An 18,586-nucleotide genomic window follows, 5' to 3' on the forward strand; every position below is an offset into this window, starting at 1 on the left:
ATTCATAAGGTCGTTGAACTAAAAAACTCAATTTATTAATCCTTCTATAATAGGATATTACAAATACTATTACAAATTTTCATCAATGGCATAGGATAAATCGAGATTTCGATAATATTGCAAACAAGTCAACAAAATATTAAAAATATCACTAATATAAACATAATATTAATATTAATAAATGATGAAAGACTTATTTGTTAATTTAAATATTTTCTATGAACTTGTACTTTTATAACAATTTTGGACTTAGTTTTTTAGTATAACAAATGAAAGGGAAGATTCGAATTCATCATCTCTTGTTAGAGACAACTGTCAATTACCACCATGTTAAATTCACTTTGTTCAATATAGTTTATATGATTTTAAAATTTTCAATGTAACTCTTATAGTTGAGTCATATCGTACACAATATCTATATTGTGACAATTAGTTGATGTTTCATTTTCTAATTGATTGTGCTAAGGTTTGAGTAAAAATATAAGAAAAAAATAATTGTTTTTTGGATGGATACAAATTGAGTATGGGTGATTGGAGTTTAACCAAACTACACTAGCTAAATTGAAACTCGTACGAATAAAATAAAATAGTATACATTAAAAAAAAATTAATGGTAAGGAACTTGAAGGCCTTTCTTTCACCCTTAGAGAATACAAAGAAACGTTAAAAAAAATTAAAGGGACAACAATGGTTGGTAGACTACTTCCGATTCTAATATCACTGGTACAAAATTGGGTAGGGAGACGATGTTGGACATACGTCCGACATTGTTTCGAGTGTTATTGTAATTTTTATGTCAGACGAATATCAATGTCGGGTCTGGCCGTCATTGTAGGTGACTGCCATTGTTTCATACGATGACGGTCACTTATGATGTCGGTCGTGGCACGACATCTATTCGAGTGTTATTGTAGCCTACAATGTCGGTCATTTAATGTCTAACATTGTTTCCTCTGTATTTTTTTCCATCCAACATTAAAATCCGAATTTGTAGTAATGTATTCTAATAATTGTGGGTGACTTATTGATCCAAAAGGTTAGGGTAAAGTGAGAGGGGATAGATTTAAACTTCGTGATGACCATCTATCTTATAGATTTAAACTTGTAGGGTCAAATAGTTGCCCTGTAAGATTAGTTGAGGTGCGCGTAAGCTAGTCCATACACACCCACGAATATCAAATAAAAAAATGTTTCTCTCTTTTCTATAAAAGCAATAGCAGTATTCACACCAAATAGCATATAATGTAAGATTAAGATAATTGATAAGGATCAAATTTCGGTCAGGACCACGTCTAAATCTAAGCACGACAACTATAAAAGGTAACTTTATAATCTAACCAATAAAATAACATTTGAATTAATTATTATAATCTATGAACAAAAAAATACATTGATAAAAAAAAGTATATATATCTATGTATAAATTGAGCTAATAAGTAGTACAATTGTTTCTCCTTTTTTCCCACTTGGATATGAATCTTATATATTAATTAATTCATATATTGTTAAATTATATACTTGAGATTAGTTTGACCGCTACTTTATACGGGTGTTTAAATACTATTTAAATTTCTATACATTTTTTAATACTGGGAGATTCAAACTAATCTGATCAGAAATAAGTGTCAATTACGTTGAGCTAAGTTCATATTGGCTTTAATTCCTATACCAATGCTTTGGTTTATTTTGTTTCATATACTTTTAAATATCTAATTGGATCACTCTACTAATTTAAGCCAACTTGTTGAAACATTTATCTCCAACAAAAATGTCATAAGTTTGAGTCCTCATCTTCCAACCAAAATATCATTAGTTCGAATTCTCGTCCGCACGTATTATATTAATATATATATATACACACTTTCATCTTTTGTTCATATTAGTTGTATAATTTTGAAATATCCATTTTGATCAACTTACTTTTAAAAGAGTGACTATTTTGACATTTTTTTTTTAAATTTTTGTCTCCTTTTTTCCAATCATAGTTTTTTTAAATATCTGAAATGTCCCAATCCACCGACTAATCTCAAGCGACAATTTTTTTTTTTTATTTCCATCACAATTTTTAGCACAATACTTCACGCATAAAATTTATCGAAATGTAGTCATGAAATTGTATTAGAATGTTTTATAAAATTTATGTTAATATTTTGTAAATAGAGATCAAAATGATCCCTTTTCAAAAATATAATAATTAAACCTAACCTTTTGAAAGTACAATAATCAAAATAAATAAAAGTTAAAAGCATTGGACCCATTTAAAAAATACAAGAGATACAAAAATTAACAAAAATTGAAAGTAGACTAGTAAATAAATCTTATATTTATTATTTGTAGTTAGATGATATTGACATATTTTTCTTTACATAGATTTTCTAGTAACTGACAAAAAAAAAGTCAGAATTTTAGGATTAAGATTTTTGGGAAAGAAAACATAAACAGGGCGTTTGCAATATAAAGGAGGGGGCTGGCTTCAAGAGTCAAGTTATTGCATGATAAACATGAAGGAAAAAAGAAAATTAAACAAAGAGACTCCCATTAATAATCGAAAACCACTTAGGCTACATTATAAATGAGGCTTCCCTCGAGTTCTCTGATAAGCCAGGGAAGAAATCAGCATGTCGAATAGGGGATCGAACTCACAACTTATTGATTGAAGATACATGCCAATTACCGTTAAGCTGTACTCTTTCCTTTTTATTTATCATCAAACAAATGGCATTTTCTCCCGAAAATCCTAGTTATTCTTAGCATGATATTGAATCTTATTACTATTACTCAAACAAGCATGAAACGTATGCTTGCGTATTCGTCCATCTGTCAAATCAGATATGTAATTATTGGAGACTCAAATAGTAGATATGCAAGTATGATAACTTATTGTTGGGTATGTAAGATGATTGCAAACAAAGTCTCACATTCGCTAGGGAAGAGAATGATCATGGGTATATGAAAGAGGACAATTATCTCAATTGGTTTGAGGCATCTTGGGTGGAACAAAAAAAAAAGTTGTGAGAGCTATGTCCAAAGCGGACAATATCATACAATTGTGGAGATACTTGGGGTACGAGGGGTACCGTTGTCCTTAACTAGTGGTATCAGAACTATGGTCTAAAACCTAGCTGTGTCTGTAAATCCTCAAGTGGTGCCGAACAAAGAAGTGGTGAGTCTCGAAAGGTGTAGTTATGGTGTAATTCGTGAGTGTGCTCTATCAAGTTGTGCCCATAGTGACTACTTGAGGAGAAGCTCGGTGGTACTTTGTTCGAGGGTAGGATTGTTGGGTTTGTAAGATGATTGCAAACAAAGTCCCACATTGGATAGGGAAATGAGTATATGAGAGAGAACAATTATCTCAATTGTTTTGAGGCATTTTGAGTGGAACCAAAAGCAAAATCGTGAGGGTTATGTCCAAAGCGGACAATATCATACAATTGTGGAGATACTCGAGGTACGAGAAGTACCGTTGTCCTTAACACTTACTTATATGCTATTCTATATCCCCATGAATCTATTAACTTTTGTTCGCATTTTGACAATGTCCAAAGGAAGATAAATAGGAGGAAATTACCATTAATGATGTGTTTAGATCATGATTAATGCGAACAAAAAAAGATTTTTCCCAAACCTTTAAAACCAACTCTCTAATTAAAATTTTAAATTAAGGATACATGGTTTCAAACGGTTAAAAAGATAATTTAACTTTATTATATGTGATTTGGAAATTATTATGAGAAATCTCACTGCAAAACTATTAACTCGTATCTAAAAAAAATGAAATGTAATCCATTCAATTCATTTCATTAAAGTCAACTTGAAAGGATGTGAGATAAACAAATAATTGATGGCTTAATACATAATTGTTTATCACTCCATGGTCATTTCTCCATCTCGTCATTAAGTTGATTTGGCCCGAAAAAGAAAGAAAGAAAAAAAAAGTCCAAACCTAAGTTTAGAGTATGAAACACTATTTGGACGTGGAATCAAATTAGCCTAACTAGTAATTCAACCTACTTAGTCTTCCATGAAATTAACACATTAGATAAAGATTTTGGATTTGACATTAATTGTTGGAGGGGTTTTTTATATATACACATTGGATAGTGTACATAATCTTTTATAATAGTTTCTTAAAAGAAATCATAACAATCACTAGATAATTCAATTCAAGAAAAAGAAAACACAAAACGAGAAACCAGATGGAAACAAACAATAATATTTTTATAATATTTTATCTTAATTATGTTATAATTTATCAAATCTACATATTATCTAACTTATTCTTTTCTTCATCCAATGAGTTTTTTTTTTTTTAATTCAAATAAAGAAGTAGCTAGAGATTCAACCATAGTTTTTAAGGAGAGGCTTATAATTATTATTATTATTTTGTCCTAAACTCATGTTGGACGTGAACACATTTACTTAAATAAAATTGCTTTGGTGAGATTCTATTTAACTTATGAATGGAGTGTCTTCTTTATAAAAAAAATAAAATGTCATCTTTCTCGAGAATTTGGAAAATGGCATCCCACTTCTTTTATCTTACCTTTTTACAATATTTCGTCTGCCAATAAACTATGATTAAAATTAAGTTTGACAATAAAATATGGTTGGAATTAAGATTATTTTTGTTTCTTGTTAAATGATCAACATTATCAAGTTTTGGATCCAAACTTTGGTATTCTTATAGTATTTTTCCTCCGTACACGATAAGTTAGATCTACGGTCGGGTAACTATTCTTTTCTCATTAATCTTTTAATTTGTATGGGTTTGTTATGTAAATTAGAAATGTCGATATCTTTTGTCTAGACTCAACTAATTTGAATAAGCTTATTCAAGTTGTAATTAAGTTTTGTCCAAGGTAGATGAATGGCAAACTAAATAATGGACCGTCGATCATGTGATTAGGTTTTAATTGTATGTGATTTTGAAAATGGTGAGGGTGCAAATCAACCAGCATAAATTATATGTATATCATATAGGGTAAATGCAAATCATTGGAATGCAAATAGACCTTGACATTATTAACAAATTATAAGCATGGTGTGAAGTGATCTAGACTCGATGAAACATGATGAGTTTTTCATATGAATATTATTTAAGTATCATTAATGAAATTAATGAAATATTTGTTTAGAGGGTGTCACCAAAATAAAACAAAATATAAAAATTTATGCATTAACCAATTATTCTAATTTAAGGAAAGGTACCATTCGAGCATAGTTTAGGGATAAATCACCTATCATCGTTAGATCAAAAGTGGTAGGTTAAACTCTCCATTTTATTTGTATTTACATGTTTACTTAAAAATAAAACACATCTGAATTATCAACCATTATTAATAACTTAAATCAACAAATTTTTTTCCATTATGATTATTGTTATTATTATCATTAATATCTTTTTGATGCATGGTCCTAGTTTAACGCCAAATCCAAGGTGAGGGAGAATCAATCGATTAGATGACCTATACAAAAAATTTGTATCAATGTGATGTTCTGTCCAACACACTCCTATACTTAAATTAGTATTTAGATCAAGATGGTATTAAGCAGATGATGTTAAGTACTTGTTCTCGCTGGATTCCACTATTCATATACAATTTTGAGACGTGATTTGTGCATCTTGATGATTTGCGTCTTACCCATGCCAAGGTGAGACATTAGTTAGTGACTTGGTCATCTTATGCTGAATCGAAATGTGCCCACATTGGTACAATATCCTCAACTTTGCTCATTCAACCTCCACGTGGCACTGACTAGTCCCTTGCTGATATGGTTTCGGGCACTGCCCCAACTTATTTTTGAACAACATATATATACCACAAAAAAAAAAAAAATCAATCTCCTATTCTATTATCCATATTTATAATTGTTGAGGATATCACGCTAGATGAAATATAATATTAGCGTTGCATGTAAAAGCCTCAAAATTGCATCATAACTAAGGATTAGAATCGTTACCACAAAGCATGTGGCCGAAAGACTTTCTAAATGTAGAGAAGATATCTATAGAATCTCCGTGTGGAATATGAATATCTTTATGTCACTAAAATGGTAAAAATAAAGAAATAAATTCTAAAAAATGACGATAAATTGAATTGAGAATATTCCATCGTTGACAATAAATTTGAGTGTTTATGAATTTTTGCACATCAAAAAGAATTTCAATATCAGTTAATGAGGCTAGGAAAGAAGCAACACTCGGTATACTTCAAATGACATATTTAAGTTACACTTCAAAAAAAAAAAAAGCCTTAAAAAATTTCATATAATTTGAAAAAAGTTTTCATTAATAAATTTCCCATCGAATTAGCGTCTCACCCGTCACAATCTTTGGAAATATTAGAAAGAAAACAAACGCAACAAAAAAAAAAAGCTTGAATTTAAAAAAGGAGAAAAAGAGCCGACAAAGGACAAATTTTGGAATATAGTCAAAGCTGACGACTTCCGCATTACCGTTATTTGACAGTTAATCAGACCGGGCCCCACGCGCGATTCTTGGCTTCTAGCACGGTCCAACGTGGGGTACCATGAGTGCGCCACGTCTCTCACACGAGAATCATGACGTCATCCAGTTTTTTTGCTCTATTCAAAATTTGTTTCTCAAGCCACGTGTAAGCATTTCTTCAGCTCGATCTCTCTGATTAATCCCTCATGCCGTGAAAACGTGACAACGAATCGCGTGTTTCGGTGGATTACCCAAACCAGAAAAAACAAAAAAGAACCGATTTTTTTAACTCATAAACATAGAGAGATCGAATTTTCCGGCCCGCACACGGCGATTCACGGCGACAAGTGAATTTTTTCTTAATGGGTTTTTTGAACGCCATATGGAGCATCTCTGGATTTTGTGTCGGAATTTCAGTGGGTCTTATTGCTGGATATTTCCTTTTCATATACTTCAAACCCACTGATGTTAAGGTACGTTATAGACGGTAACAGAGAGGTAAAAATATTAGTGGAACATTATTTGTTTGGTGTTTGAAGAAACTTTGGAAAGAACGAGGTAAATTGAGATTAATTTTAACTGGTTTTGTCTGTTGAGGATGTCACAGGATCCTGAGATTAGGCCATTGACTCAGCTGGACTCTGAAACTTCACAGAGGATGCTCCCTGAGATGCCACTTTGGGTGAAAAATCCAGATTATGATCGTGTAAGTGAATAACAAGGAAATTATTTACCGATGAAGTTTTTGGAATCAATGTGTGAATGGGCTTTCAGATCAGTACCCAGTTGATGGTTTAGTTATATGTGTGAGATGGTGTACTAAATTAGATCATATGGCAGATCATGTGGTCTGTAATTCAAAATGTAACACATTTGTTTACTCTTATAGGAAGTTCATCGAGTTAAATTGAAGCTGTAATTTCATTAGCTGAATATTGAACTCGAATACCACTAATGAGGTTAATATAGTCTAGATTTAAGCTCTTTTTAGCTGCTGGATTGTGTTGTTGGATTTGGATGTTTTAGGGGTTGGGTTCAGGCATTTTTCGAGAAGGTGTTACGACAGCGGACCATTTCTAATAGTATATAGTCCGATATTATCCACTTTGAACCTAAGCTATTATCCCTTTTGAACCTAAGTTTTCATGACTTTACTATCCAAAAGCTCTCGTACCCATAGAGATGTTGTAATTATGATATTCCCCTTTCAATAGGGGACTTTGGTCGTATTTTCAGAAGGATTTTAGTTTTTTTTTTTGGTTGAACTCTGCGTGATTTTTCGGTTAATTTTTGGTGAACTTTCTAGTTTGGTCATGGGTAGGGTTCAGAAATTAAAATTTAAAGGTAAAAATTGACTCACCTCGGGATTCTACTAGTTTAATGTACTAACATCTCTGCATTATTTTTCCCAAAGGTGGACTGGCTAAACAAGTTTATTGACCATCTGTGGCCTTACATGGATAAGGTGCTTGTTTATTTCATATCCTTTTCTAATTACTTCTTTTATGATTCTTACATGTTACCTTTTCATGCTCTTCATTCTGCTCATGATCATTAATCTCTCTGGCTCAGGCAATTGCCAGAACAGTGAGAAATGTTGTTAAGCCAATAATTGCTGAGGAGGTTCCCAAGTACAAGATCCATTCTGTCGAACTCCAAGAGCTCTCTCTCGGGTCGCTCTCGCCAACTTTCCAAGGTTTTGAAATAATTTATCCAACTCCCCGTCTCCACCCGCCTTTTTAAATGCAAATTAGAAATTTCATGAACATAACTTCAGATTTGTAGAATAATAGGACCCTTGAAAGCATACTCTCTTTAAAGCATGCTACATCTTTAGGATATTCCAATTCTAGAAAATCTCAAAACAAACGGCTTCTAGGAGTGTAACTAATTACATTCGCACGAAGATGCCCGCCAATGGCGGGGAAAAAGGTCAGATCCTATTGCATTTTCATTTTTATCACGAGTGTTGAATCAAAATGGTGTTGGTGCAAAGAATTTTAACTTAGCTTTGGTCTTATCAGGTTTGAAAGTCTATGATGTGCATGAAAAGGAATTGGTACTGGAACCTGCAATTAAATGGGCTGGAAATCCCAACATCATGGTTACAATTAAAGCATTTGGATTGAAAGCCACTGTCCAGGTGATAGTACTTTTTTTCAACCAAGGAAATTTTGTGAGAACACGTTCTTATTTCACCATTTTTTGGCCCCGTTTTTAGCTGGTGGATCTGCAAGTTTTTGCAGTGCCACGGATCACCTTGAAGCCGCTGGTTCCAAGTTTTCCCTGTTTTGCAAACATCTCTCTGTCCCTTATGGAAAAGGTTCGTGTTTTCAACTCAATTAACATTGAATATGAGGGGCAATTTCGAGTTCATTTTCGGACGTGCCTCGTGGCTCTAACATGGCCTAGGAGTCTGATTTTTCTTAACTTGTGTTAAACTATTTTTTTTTATGTACAACGATTTGCTTAATTGTTTCGTGTTTTGTCCATACTTCCAAAGATGCCAACTTCGTGTTATTTTCGTTCGAATTACTTTTTTCTGAACTTTGCTGTTCAAATATAATCTTCAGATCGACTTCATTAGTTTTCTGAGGTCCTTTTTCACATTTTTGTTTTTCCAAGTATCTATTTCCTCATCTCTGTTGACAATCTTACATGATTTGCAGCCACACGTTGATTTTGGGCTAAAGGTCATGGGGGCAGACCTTATGTCGATACCCGGTCTTTATTGGTTTATCCAGGTACAATACTTGGGATGATTTTTTTTTGTCTTCGGTTCTTCTTTCCAACTCTCTCTCCCCCATGTAAAGGATGGAAGTTGAACCGCACAATGCTAATGAACTGCCATACTTGGTTTCACGAACGTCTTGGTGATAGATCGACTTTATGAGACTTTTGATCTGTTTTGTAGTTATATAAATTTTTTTCCCATCGGTTTTTTTATTTCTTAGGAACGCATTAAAGATCAGGTTGCAAGCATGTATGTGTGGCCAAAATCTCTAAAAATACAAATCCTGGACGCAGCTAAGTATGTGTAGCCATTTTTGTGGAATTTATATTATATTGAAGATATCTCTTTCTATATGTTTGGGCTGGCCTAATTGACTATTGCTTTGTAGAGCCTTTAAGAAGCCCGTGGGAATTCTCCATGTGAAGGTTTTGAGGGCAATGAACCTTAGGAAAAAAGACCTTCTAGGTGCATCAGATCCATATATAAAACTAAAGCTCACAGATGACAAGTTACCTTCAAAGAGGACGTCCGTAAAGCACAAGAACTTGAACCCCGAATGGAACGAGGAGTTCAAGTTGGTCGTTAGAGATCCCCAATCCCAAGTCTTAGAGCTCCATGTTTTCGATTGGGAGCAGGTATTAATTCTTACAACTTTCTAGCATAAGACCTTATGGCGTCCCTGGTGGGCGGATACCGAAGATAAAAGACTTGTAACTCTCAAAATGTTGTGTACTTAAAATGTCTCAGATTGGGAAGCATGACAAGATGGGCATGAATGTTGTACCTCTGAAAGATCTCCCTCCTGATGAGTTGAAAGTTTTGACTCTTGAACTTAGAAAGAAAGTTGATCCAAATGATGTTGAAAACCAAAAGGACCGTGGTCAGCTTGTCGTTGAAGTTATATACAAACCGTTTAAAGAGGAGGAGATACCAAAGGGTTTTGATGAAACGCACATGGTACCAAAAGCTCCCGAAGGAACCCCTGCTGGTGGCGGTTTGCTGGTGGTCATAGTTCATGGAGCTGAAGATGTTGAAGGAAAACACCATACCAATCCATGTGCAAGGATTTTCTTCAGAGGAGATAAGAAAAAAACTAAGGTATGTTAAGTCAATGTTATTTTATTTTCCTTCTTTTATCTTTATTGTTTTTTGTTTCTAGTTAACCGAACTCTTTTGTAAGTAACAAAGAACAATATCGTTATCAAACATATCAAGTCGGTAAAGTCATTAGAACAAAACTTAACGGCTGACTAGTGAACTCGATACATGTCGTATTCGTATAGCGTATAAAGAAGAACAGAGATCCGAGATGGGAGCAGGAGTTCCAATTTTTGCTAGACGAACCTCCTAAGAAAGACAAAGTACACATCGAAGTCGTCAGTACTTCTTCAAAAATAGGATTGCTGCATCCAAAGGTAATAACACTACATAGAAAAACCAGTCCCAGAACAATTTACTAGGTTGTTGAATGAAACATCTTAGGATTTTTATTTCGACTTAGGAATGTCTGGGCTATGTGGACATCAGCCTGTCGGATGTGGTGGCCAACAAAAGGATTAATGAGAAGTTCCATCTCATAGACTCAAAGAATGGACGTATCCATGTTGAACTGCAGTGGAGAACTTCCTCATAGAACAACACATTTTTCCTGTTTAAATCACATTCGTTTATATGTTCTTTGTTCTTTGAGCTGTAAATTTCGGGCGCGTTTCGTAGAACTTTTGGTTAGATGAAAATTACTTTCAGTTCATAAAAGGACGAACTTCAAAACAATGCAAAAAATAAGTAAAGAAGGAAATAAGTAGTGCATGCTAGTAGGAAGTAGCAGGTCTTTTCCTATTGGAAGGCATGATTTTTATTTACATTCTTCTTGGTTGTTGAATTGGATGGAGGTTTTAGGCTGATAAAGCATGTACTTGTTTATATCTCTTTGGATCTGTGGTTAAAATTAGATTGTTCTATTCGTTTTTTATATCATAGAAAACATATTTCTCTCATGGGCTGCTTGCGCTAGCCCAAGATGTATCGCTTTAACGGGCGAACAACCCACCCTTTGGAATATACTACAATCCCGCCCCATGTGATAAAGATTATTAGATCGAGTTTTTGAATGAATTCTTTACCTGACTGTCTGCAAATTTCTTGTTTTTGGAGGTGGGGCAATTAAAAGGGCAAATTTTTTTCCTGTTTCTGGTGAAGATATTATTACAATGTACTTTTTCAGTGTTGGACAATTTGGAGCACATTATTTTGGGTTTGAATTTGAAGGGTGAGAGCGTGGAAGACCATCAGCCACATACAAGCAAATATATTGATGAAGAGGTAGCAAATAGCAAATAGCAAAAGCAAAAACACAAAAAAAAAAGGTCAAAATTTTCATTTTCAACCCATTTCATTGATTTTCATTTCCTTCCATTGGAGTGGTTGAATTGGATCCAGATTTCTCACATGGCTTCCCAGTTTCAAAATTATCGATCTCACCTCACCTCACCACACCACATCCACATGATCCTTTGTTCTTGACAAGGTTCATAGTTTCTAATTTTCCCCCAACTAACACTCTGCTTGAACTGCACACATTGTTTTCTTTTACCTGACATTTGTCAGTAATGTCTCATGTTTCCCACCAATTCTAATGAAAGTTTTTGTAACCCACCGTTAAATTTTTGACAGACAGGGAGAGCGATGATATCTGTCGGTAAGTGGAAATGGGTCGGGCGGGGAGCAAATGCATTCTTGACAACTGCTTAAGAGAGCGATTTTCACTCGGTATTATCTGTTTCTGAAATTTCTTCTTTTTTTTTGGGGTCATGTGATGCTTTTGGGAACAAAGAGATTAGATTAGGTTGGTAGAAGGGAGAGGGCAGTGGCATGTGGATCTTGAGAAATAAAGTGGGGTCAAATTGGCATGCCCATCTATCTCCAAACATTGCACCTTTTTTTCTCTTGTGGTAGGTGCTGTGGTCACAGGCTCTTTGGTTGCTCTCATTTTCTTTGGATCCCCTATGTCTTCCACATTGTGGTTTTCTATTGTCTCCTTCAATATTTGTTCATTTTTTTGTACAATTCATTTGTTTTGACTTTGGGGTTTTTGGTGACTTGATCAGCACTGGATGAATTTGTGCTACTATTCTTAAAGTCCAAATGAGAAAGTTATCAAAGGCTGCCCAATAAATCATCATTCAAGAGATCTATTAATGGAATGCCTAAAGTCTAGTCGCTACTTTCATTGCCCACTTTTATTAAACTAGCTAAAAAAAGTCTTGTTCTAGCTCTCAAATGTCAAAATATATATAGCAAGCACAAGCACAATCACTTGTTGGGAATGCGAGTGCGAGACCTCGAGAGAGAAAAGAAAACCATAGATGCTTATACCTAAAATAGATTTGTAACGTCCTTCTCAATTGATATTAATAGTTGGGGTCTATATAAGTCATATTTTAATATGTGAATATAGTATGATAGGGTTAGGAGAAGACGACTATCTACGTGGCAAGAGAAGAAACGCTTGATGAGGTCAGTTACTTCGTGCCTTAGCATAACTTCAGGAACAATCGGGATTTTTCTAACACATATGAGGTGATAGTCCACGTCAATTGTCATCCCACGATAATGCAACCTACGTTGTAATTTTTTGTTGAAGTATTTGATAACCTATGGAGCCAATTTCATATACAGATATGCACAACTCGTACGGGACAATTGTAGAAATTACTAACTTTAGCATCATAAGTGTGACTTTACCTTTTTGCAGGTTACTTAGTCCATTCAACTTTCACACAACACAGTAGTTTCATGGTTTATCAAATTGGTTTATAGTTTAGATTGATAAAACAAAAAATTTTAAGGTTAAAAGTAAATCATCAACTACTAATTCGATCCTACCTCAATGACTTAAGTACAAGTGACATTTTTCAAACATTACAGGTTCAAGCAGAGAGAAAAGAACAATTAACTATAAATGCTACCTAACTAAGAACAGTAGATACTAAACACATAATAATAGAAAACTATTTGCTATTATTCAAAATCACGCGTATAAAACAGCGACAAATGAATATTAACCCCAATGATTTGAAGTATATGACAAAAAGGGATTGAAAAATCTACCATGTTTGGATGTCCTTTTGTCTTTGGGGTTGGGGCAAAAAAAAAAAAAAAAGAAAAAAAAGAAATGGTAAGTGAGATCTAAAATTAGTTGTCTCAATCAATCATATTACCAAACTCATAATTCAAAAAACATTAATTAGAAGGAAGCTAAAATTAAAAGCCTTATCTACCATTGGTGGGGCCTGTCCCCAATGTATATTCTTGCTTTTGGAAGGGTAGGTGCCCCACATGTGGAGGACAGCCAAAGAGGTAGGTAAGGCCTTTGAGGATCACCTTCATTGGTCCTTTTCAAATGCTCACCTCTTGCACATGACTTCCACGTGCTCATGTGCTGCCTCTACTCCCATTAATAATATTCAAACCCACCTAAATGCAATTCCAATTTCCCTTCATTGGTCTTTTTAAAAATGTGTTTGACTTTTTATTCATTTTTTAAGGTTTGTGTCATCAGATCTTATTTTGAATCTAGGAGATTTCAGAAATAATAGTGACGACTCGACTCGACTCTCTTGGTTAGGCACTTAGGCTAGCTGATGATCTTCTGGTCGAGCCTTCAATATCGAACACGATACATGTAGTTTCGCGATGAAAGAAAGAAAAAAAGAGGGATGGGTTGTTTTTGTTTGTTAGCATAGGAAATGGCATGTGGTGGTGAGGGAGTGGAATTCTGTTAAGAAGGTGTGGTTGGGAGAGGGACATAATATGATGGGGTGGTGACTAAATATATTTAAAAAAAAGGGAATTAATTTAATGCAATTTAATTGTTAAATTAGACCTAACTGATTAAGACAAACAGCAAAGTCCAGTTTCCATGGAAGGCAGTCTACCTAGCTTGGCAACAGCTTCATCTCACTAATTATTCACTTTATGCCCATACCCTATTTGAATTATTATTATTATTAATGGAAACTAGTAAGTTGTATTATTATTGTTGTAATTATTTTATTGAGTAATTTTTTTTTCTTGGGGGATAAGAGAAAAGATAGATGTTGGAAGCCAAAAAGGGCACAAGTTGTAATGTGGGAATAAAGATGAAAGCTCTTTTACATATGAATATGTAATGTAAAGTTGATATGTTTTGATGGGTTTTGCTCATAAGAACAAAAGGAAATAAAAGGTGAAAATGGTAGGTGAAACCATATAAAGCTTTACACAAGTGGCCCTCTCTTTTTTTTTTTTCCTTACTCTCTCTAGTAAGTACAGTGATCTATTCCAAATCCCAAGAAACAATGCATTTTTTTACCTCTTACCTATAAAAAAATGCTTCACATCAATTACTACTCGTGTAAGGTGAGAAGAGGGAAAAGAATGTTTACATGAACATAGTTCAACTAGTTATGATATGTATCGTTTGGTAGAAAAGTAGAAGGTTTGAGTACCTGCGGCGAAGATTTTCTTTCTCTTGCAACGGAAGGATTTTGAAAGGAAAAAAAGAAAAAGGTGGAAGTTGAACCAAAGGCCACACAACCTCAACCACAAGCACAAGGCAGAATTCATTATATCTTTTTTACTATTTGTTGCATCATCATACCAAACTCCAAACTCTTCTAGAAACACCCTTTTTCCCCTACCTTTTTTATTTGTTTATTTAATTTTGTCTACCTCTCCCCTATTCTGTTGGTGAATGATAGTGTACCTAAAGAAAAAGAACCACAACTACCATACCATCTCTATACTTATTTGCACAAGGATAGCAAAACCACTTATCACAATTTCCCTTTTGTGCACCCACCATCCCTACCTAAAATTAACAAAATTTACTCCATGACTGACCCTACGATTCTTACAACTTAGAGATCAATCATTGAAACTCCATTTAAATAAAAGTTGTATGTTAGGACACAACTCATTCTTATATCGATGTAGGGTTTGGATTAGGGCTCTGACGTCGAATGCTCCAATGAATAGTTGCACACGCAATAGATCTACACATTAGTGCGTTTGTCAAGCCTAACACATGGACTCTGATGCCTAAATCAAAAAAGGGTTCAGTTGATACTAGCAAAAAGTAGGTTATTTAGAACGTATTTCACATCTCACGCATATCCTGATCTTATTTATATAAGGAGTCGAGCTTCCTTGGATTGGTCGTGTAGATTGGTTCAACCGAGTCCGATCAAATTTGATCGGGTTGGATGGTCTGATTCGAGCAGCTCGATCTAGGTTATCTTTCTTGCACCTATATAATATTTTAGAAAATGGGTTGATGAATTATCTTAACCCACTTAGAAAAGGTTAATCTTTTCCCACTTTTGCTTGTCTAGGATGCAAAGGCCACTAAACAATGAGGGGTGGGGCATGTGTGGGAAATAATTGAGCCAAAATATAAAATGGGGGGTTAGTTCCCTATCCCTTATGTGATATAGAATATAAGCTGTGAATGTGCACTATAGTACATGTTGTCTGGTGAGTGAAGGAAGATTTGGAGAAAAAGAAAATAAAAATTAAAGTGGGTTAGGGATTGTGGCTTGTCTTTGGCCTAATATATACACTTTAATAATCAATTTAAATTGACACCAAACTAAGTGTCACCCTATACTTAAATGTCCCTTTAACTTTATTATATGATTGAAAGCTTAATAGAGAGAGAGAGAGAGAGAGAGAGAGAGAGAGAGAGAGAGAAGGCAGCACCAGCCAAGCCATTTCTCCCCCTCTCCTCTAACCTATCTCACCAACTCGCATCTAGAAGCAATTTCCCTCTCTATTTTCTCTCTCTCTGAGAGTCAAAAGGCTATAAAGGTACGCCCAAATCCCTCAGAAGGGCCGGCCTTACTGTTCCTGCAGCAACACGAAAAGCAAAACCGCCATTTTCAGCAACCATAACCACGCAGCCACTCGAAAAACTGATTACTGAAACTGGGTTTTCGGTTTTGTGGTTCTGTTGTTGTTGTTGTTGTTGTTTTTCTTTTTCTTCCCTCCCTTTGTGGCTCTGTTTCAATGGGTAGGTCTCCTTGCTGCGAGAAAGCGCATACGAACAAGGGTGCGTGGACTAAAGAGGAGGACGAGAGGCTAATCGCTTATATTCGGGCTCATGGGGAGGGCTGTTGGCGCTCTCTGCCTAAGGCCGCGGGGCTTCTCCGGTGCGGCAAGAGCTGTCGATTGCGATGGATTAACTACCTCCGCCCTGACCTTAAGCGCGGGAATTTCACTGAGGAAGAGGATGAGTTGATAATCAAGCTCCATAGCCTTCTGGGTAACAAGTAAGTTTTAGAGAAATGATGAAAACCGTCTCTGAATCTGAATCTTCTCTGTATTTGGGCATTTTTGACCGATGGGGTTTCTGGGATTTTGGGGGTGGGGGTTGATTTTTGTTTATAGGTGGTCTTTAATAGCTGGGAGATTGCCCGGAAGAACGGACAATGAGATTAAGAATTACTGGAATACACATATTAGGAGAAAGCTGTTGAACAGAGGGATCGACCCTGTTACTCATAGACCCATCAACGAACCTGCTCAGGAAGTGGCCTCCACGACCATTTCTTTCTCTGCTTCTGATGTGAAAGTGGAAGAGAAACCCACGGCTGCGGAGAGAGAACCCCAAATTCAAGAACGAGAAACCCCAATTCGAGAACGATGTCCAGATTTGAACTTAGAGCTCAGAATCAGCCCACCGTATCAGCCCCACGCTGAGAAACTTGGAGCCAAGAGCCTCTGTTTCGCCTGTAGTTTGGGATTACAGAACAGTAAAGATTGCAGCTGCAAAATTGGTTGCAGTATTGGCACTTCCAGTGGCAACAGTAGCAACAGTGGGTATGATTTTCTGGGCATGAAGAATGGGATTCTTGATTACAGAAGCTTGGAGATGAAATGAAGTGAGATTGGGATTGGGTTGTGTCTGATTTGCAGGGAAATGAGGAGTTAGATTGGTAATTATATTAGTCTGGAATCTCTCCAAGTTTCTCACTTCCTCTGATTTGTAAGATTTCACAGTGCATATTGGTATAGTATGATTATGAGTACAGCTGAAGAATTAGTGAATATTTTCCACATAGTTGGAAGAAACATAGTTTGAAACTTTTTTTTTTCTCTTTTCTTTTTTGCCCCCCAGAGGTTTTCCTTTCTCTGTAGAGAAGTATAAACTTTTCCTTTCTTTTTGTATCCCATTTTGGCTGACTGATATAAAGAAGAATGAATCAAGATCCCCTTCAGGATCTTTCTCTTGATGGGTTTGGAAATTTAATTGCCAATCCAGTTTGAGGTCTCTGTAAATGTGAAAGTTGCATTAAATGAGTCTCCTCTCTTCACTTCCCAGATTCAAAACCAGTCCTTGATTCGTGATTTCTTTTCAATTTTTGCAGCAACAGCAAGATCCTCCTGCTAAGAATAGAACTGAAGGGAGCACTACTGATTCGAGTGAACAAAACAGTGCCATAAATTTTACTCTCAAGAAACCAAATTTAGAAGAAGTGAAAATCTGGAGTTGGGTTAGTGAGGAGAAAAAGATAATTGATTTTTGTCACTTTCTGCAAAAGGGGGTTCTCTTTTTCTTCTTTACATGTCATTTTTTTAAAAAAATTTCCATTGAAGGCAATGGATAAGCTGTGAGAGGAGGAGAAATGAAGAGAGTTGAAGTGGTGGGTGACCCATCTCTTCCATAGTTAAAGCAGTAGAGGTCTGTTTCTCTCTCTTTCTCGGTGTTGGTTTATTTGGTTTGTGTGTGCGCGAGAGTTGAAGTTTGATTACGAAATATGCCAATCTAAATAGTAAAAAGCTTAGCGAGAATAAGTTCAAACCATATATAGTTTTATGAGTTTCCTTGTCAATAAAATGCAATAAGAAAGATCAAGTGGTTGATCTGCAATTAATCAAAGTACGTGTAAGCTGACCCGAACTTTTGAATAACGAAAGAAAAGAAAATTATGAAATAAATATAATATAAAAAGGCGTGAAGGAACTAACAACTGTGGGGAGCCACAGCAGCATCCTTCTCTACCAAACTTCTCAGCATTTATATCTACTCCATCATGACTCAACCTACCATATATATCCACTAGAATTTGGATATCTATTTCCATATATCCTTTCCCATTCCTGGCTTATCATGTAACTCTTTTACACCACAACTTTCTGACACTCAAATTCTTTTACCCTTTTACTTGTCACAAACACAAATCACATAGTAAAAGAGATTAGGATGTGTTTGGTTCCCGGGTTTCGAGTACGAATTTAGTTACTCTAATCTACGTTTTGTTTCGGGTTCTCCAAACCCATATACTCAATTTTATCAACACCAAATTTTCTCTTCTCGCCAAAACGAGTATAGCTCAATAGTAACTGACATATGTTATCAACCA

At 35.2% G+C, this 18,586-nt stretch overlaps 2 protein-coding genes across 5 annotated transcripts; both read left to right on the forward strand.

Annotated features, from left to right (window-relative positions):
• The first annotated feature begins 6,673 nt into the window (after positions 1 to 6,673).
• LOC111015532 (synaptotagmin-1) lies at positions 6,674 to 12,320 on the forward strand. Of its 4 annotated transcripts, XR_015789501.1 has the most exons (13): positions 6,677 to 6,921; positions 7,056 to 7,154; positions 7,863 to 7,913; positions 8,021 to 8,144; positions 8,473 to 8,591; positions 8,670 to 8,771; positions 9,118 to 9,192; positions 9,403 to 9,479; positions 9,571 to 9,817; positions 9,930 to 10,280; positions 10,466 to 10,597; positions 11,407 to 11,548; positions 11,856 to 12,320. XR_015789501.1 is itself a non-coding variant. In XM_088121307.1 (12 exons), the coding sequence occupies exons 1-12, from the start codon at positions 6,811 to 6,813 to the stop codon at positions 11,440 to 11,442; spliced, it is 1,524 nt and encodes a 507-aa protein (XP_087977433.1). In that variant the 5' UTR covers positions 6,677 to 6,810; the 3' UTR covers positions 11,443 to 12,320. The 4 variants fall into 4 exon arrangements, 2 of the variants coding, with proteins under 2 accessions (XP_087977433.1, XP_022146284.1); XR_015789502.1 differs by lacking the exon at positions 10,466 to 10,597 and having other exon boundaries at positions 6,674 to 6,921; XM_088121307.1 differs by having other exon boundaries at positions 11,407 to 12,320.
• Positions 12,321 to 15,861: 3,541 nt separating this feature from the next.
• Positions 15,862 to 17,467, forward strand: LOC111015381 (myb-related protein 308). The gene is made up of 2 exons (XM_022290393.2): positions 15,862 to 16,492; positions 16,611 to 17,467. The coding sequence occupies exons 1-2, from the start codon at positions 16,230 to 16,232 to the stop codon at positions 17,101 to 17,103; spliced, it is 756 nt and encodes a 251-aa protein (XP_022146085.1). The 5' UTR covers positions 15,862 to 16,229; the 3' UTR covers positions 17,104 to 17,467.
• The last annotated feature ends 1,119 nt before the right edge of the window (positions 17,468 to 18,586 follow it).

This window comes from Momordica charantia (genome assembly GCF_013281855.1).
Source record: "Momordica charantia cultivar OHB3-1 chromosome 2 unlocalized genomic scaffold, Mcharantia_2.0 BLBB01000002.1, whole genome shotgun sequence".
In the NCBI taxonomy this organism is placed as follows: Eukaryota; Viridiplantae; Streptophyta; class Magnoliopsida; order Cucurbitales; family Cucurbitaceae; genus Momordica; species Momordica charantia.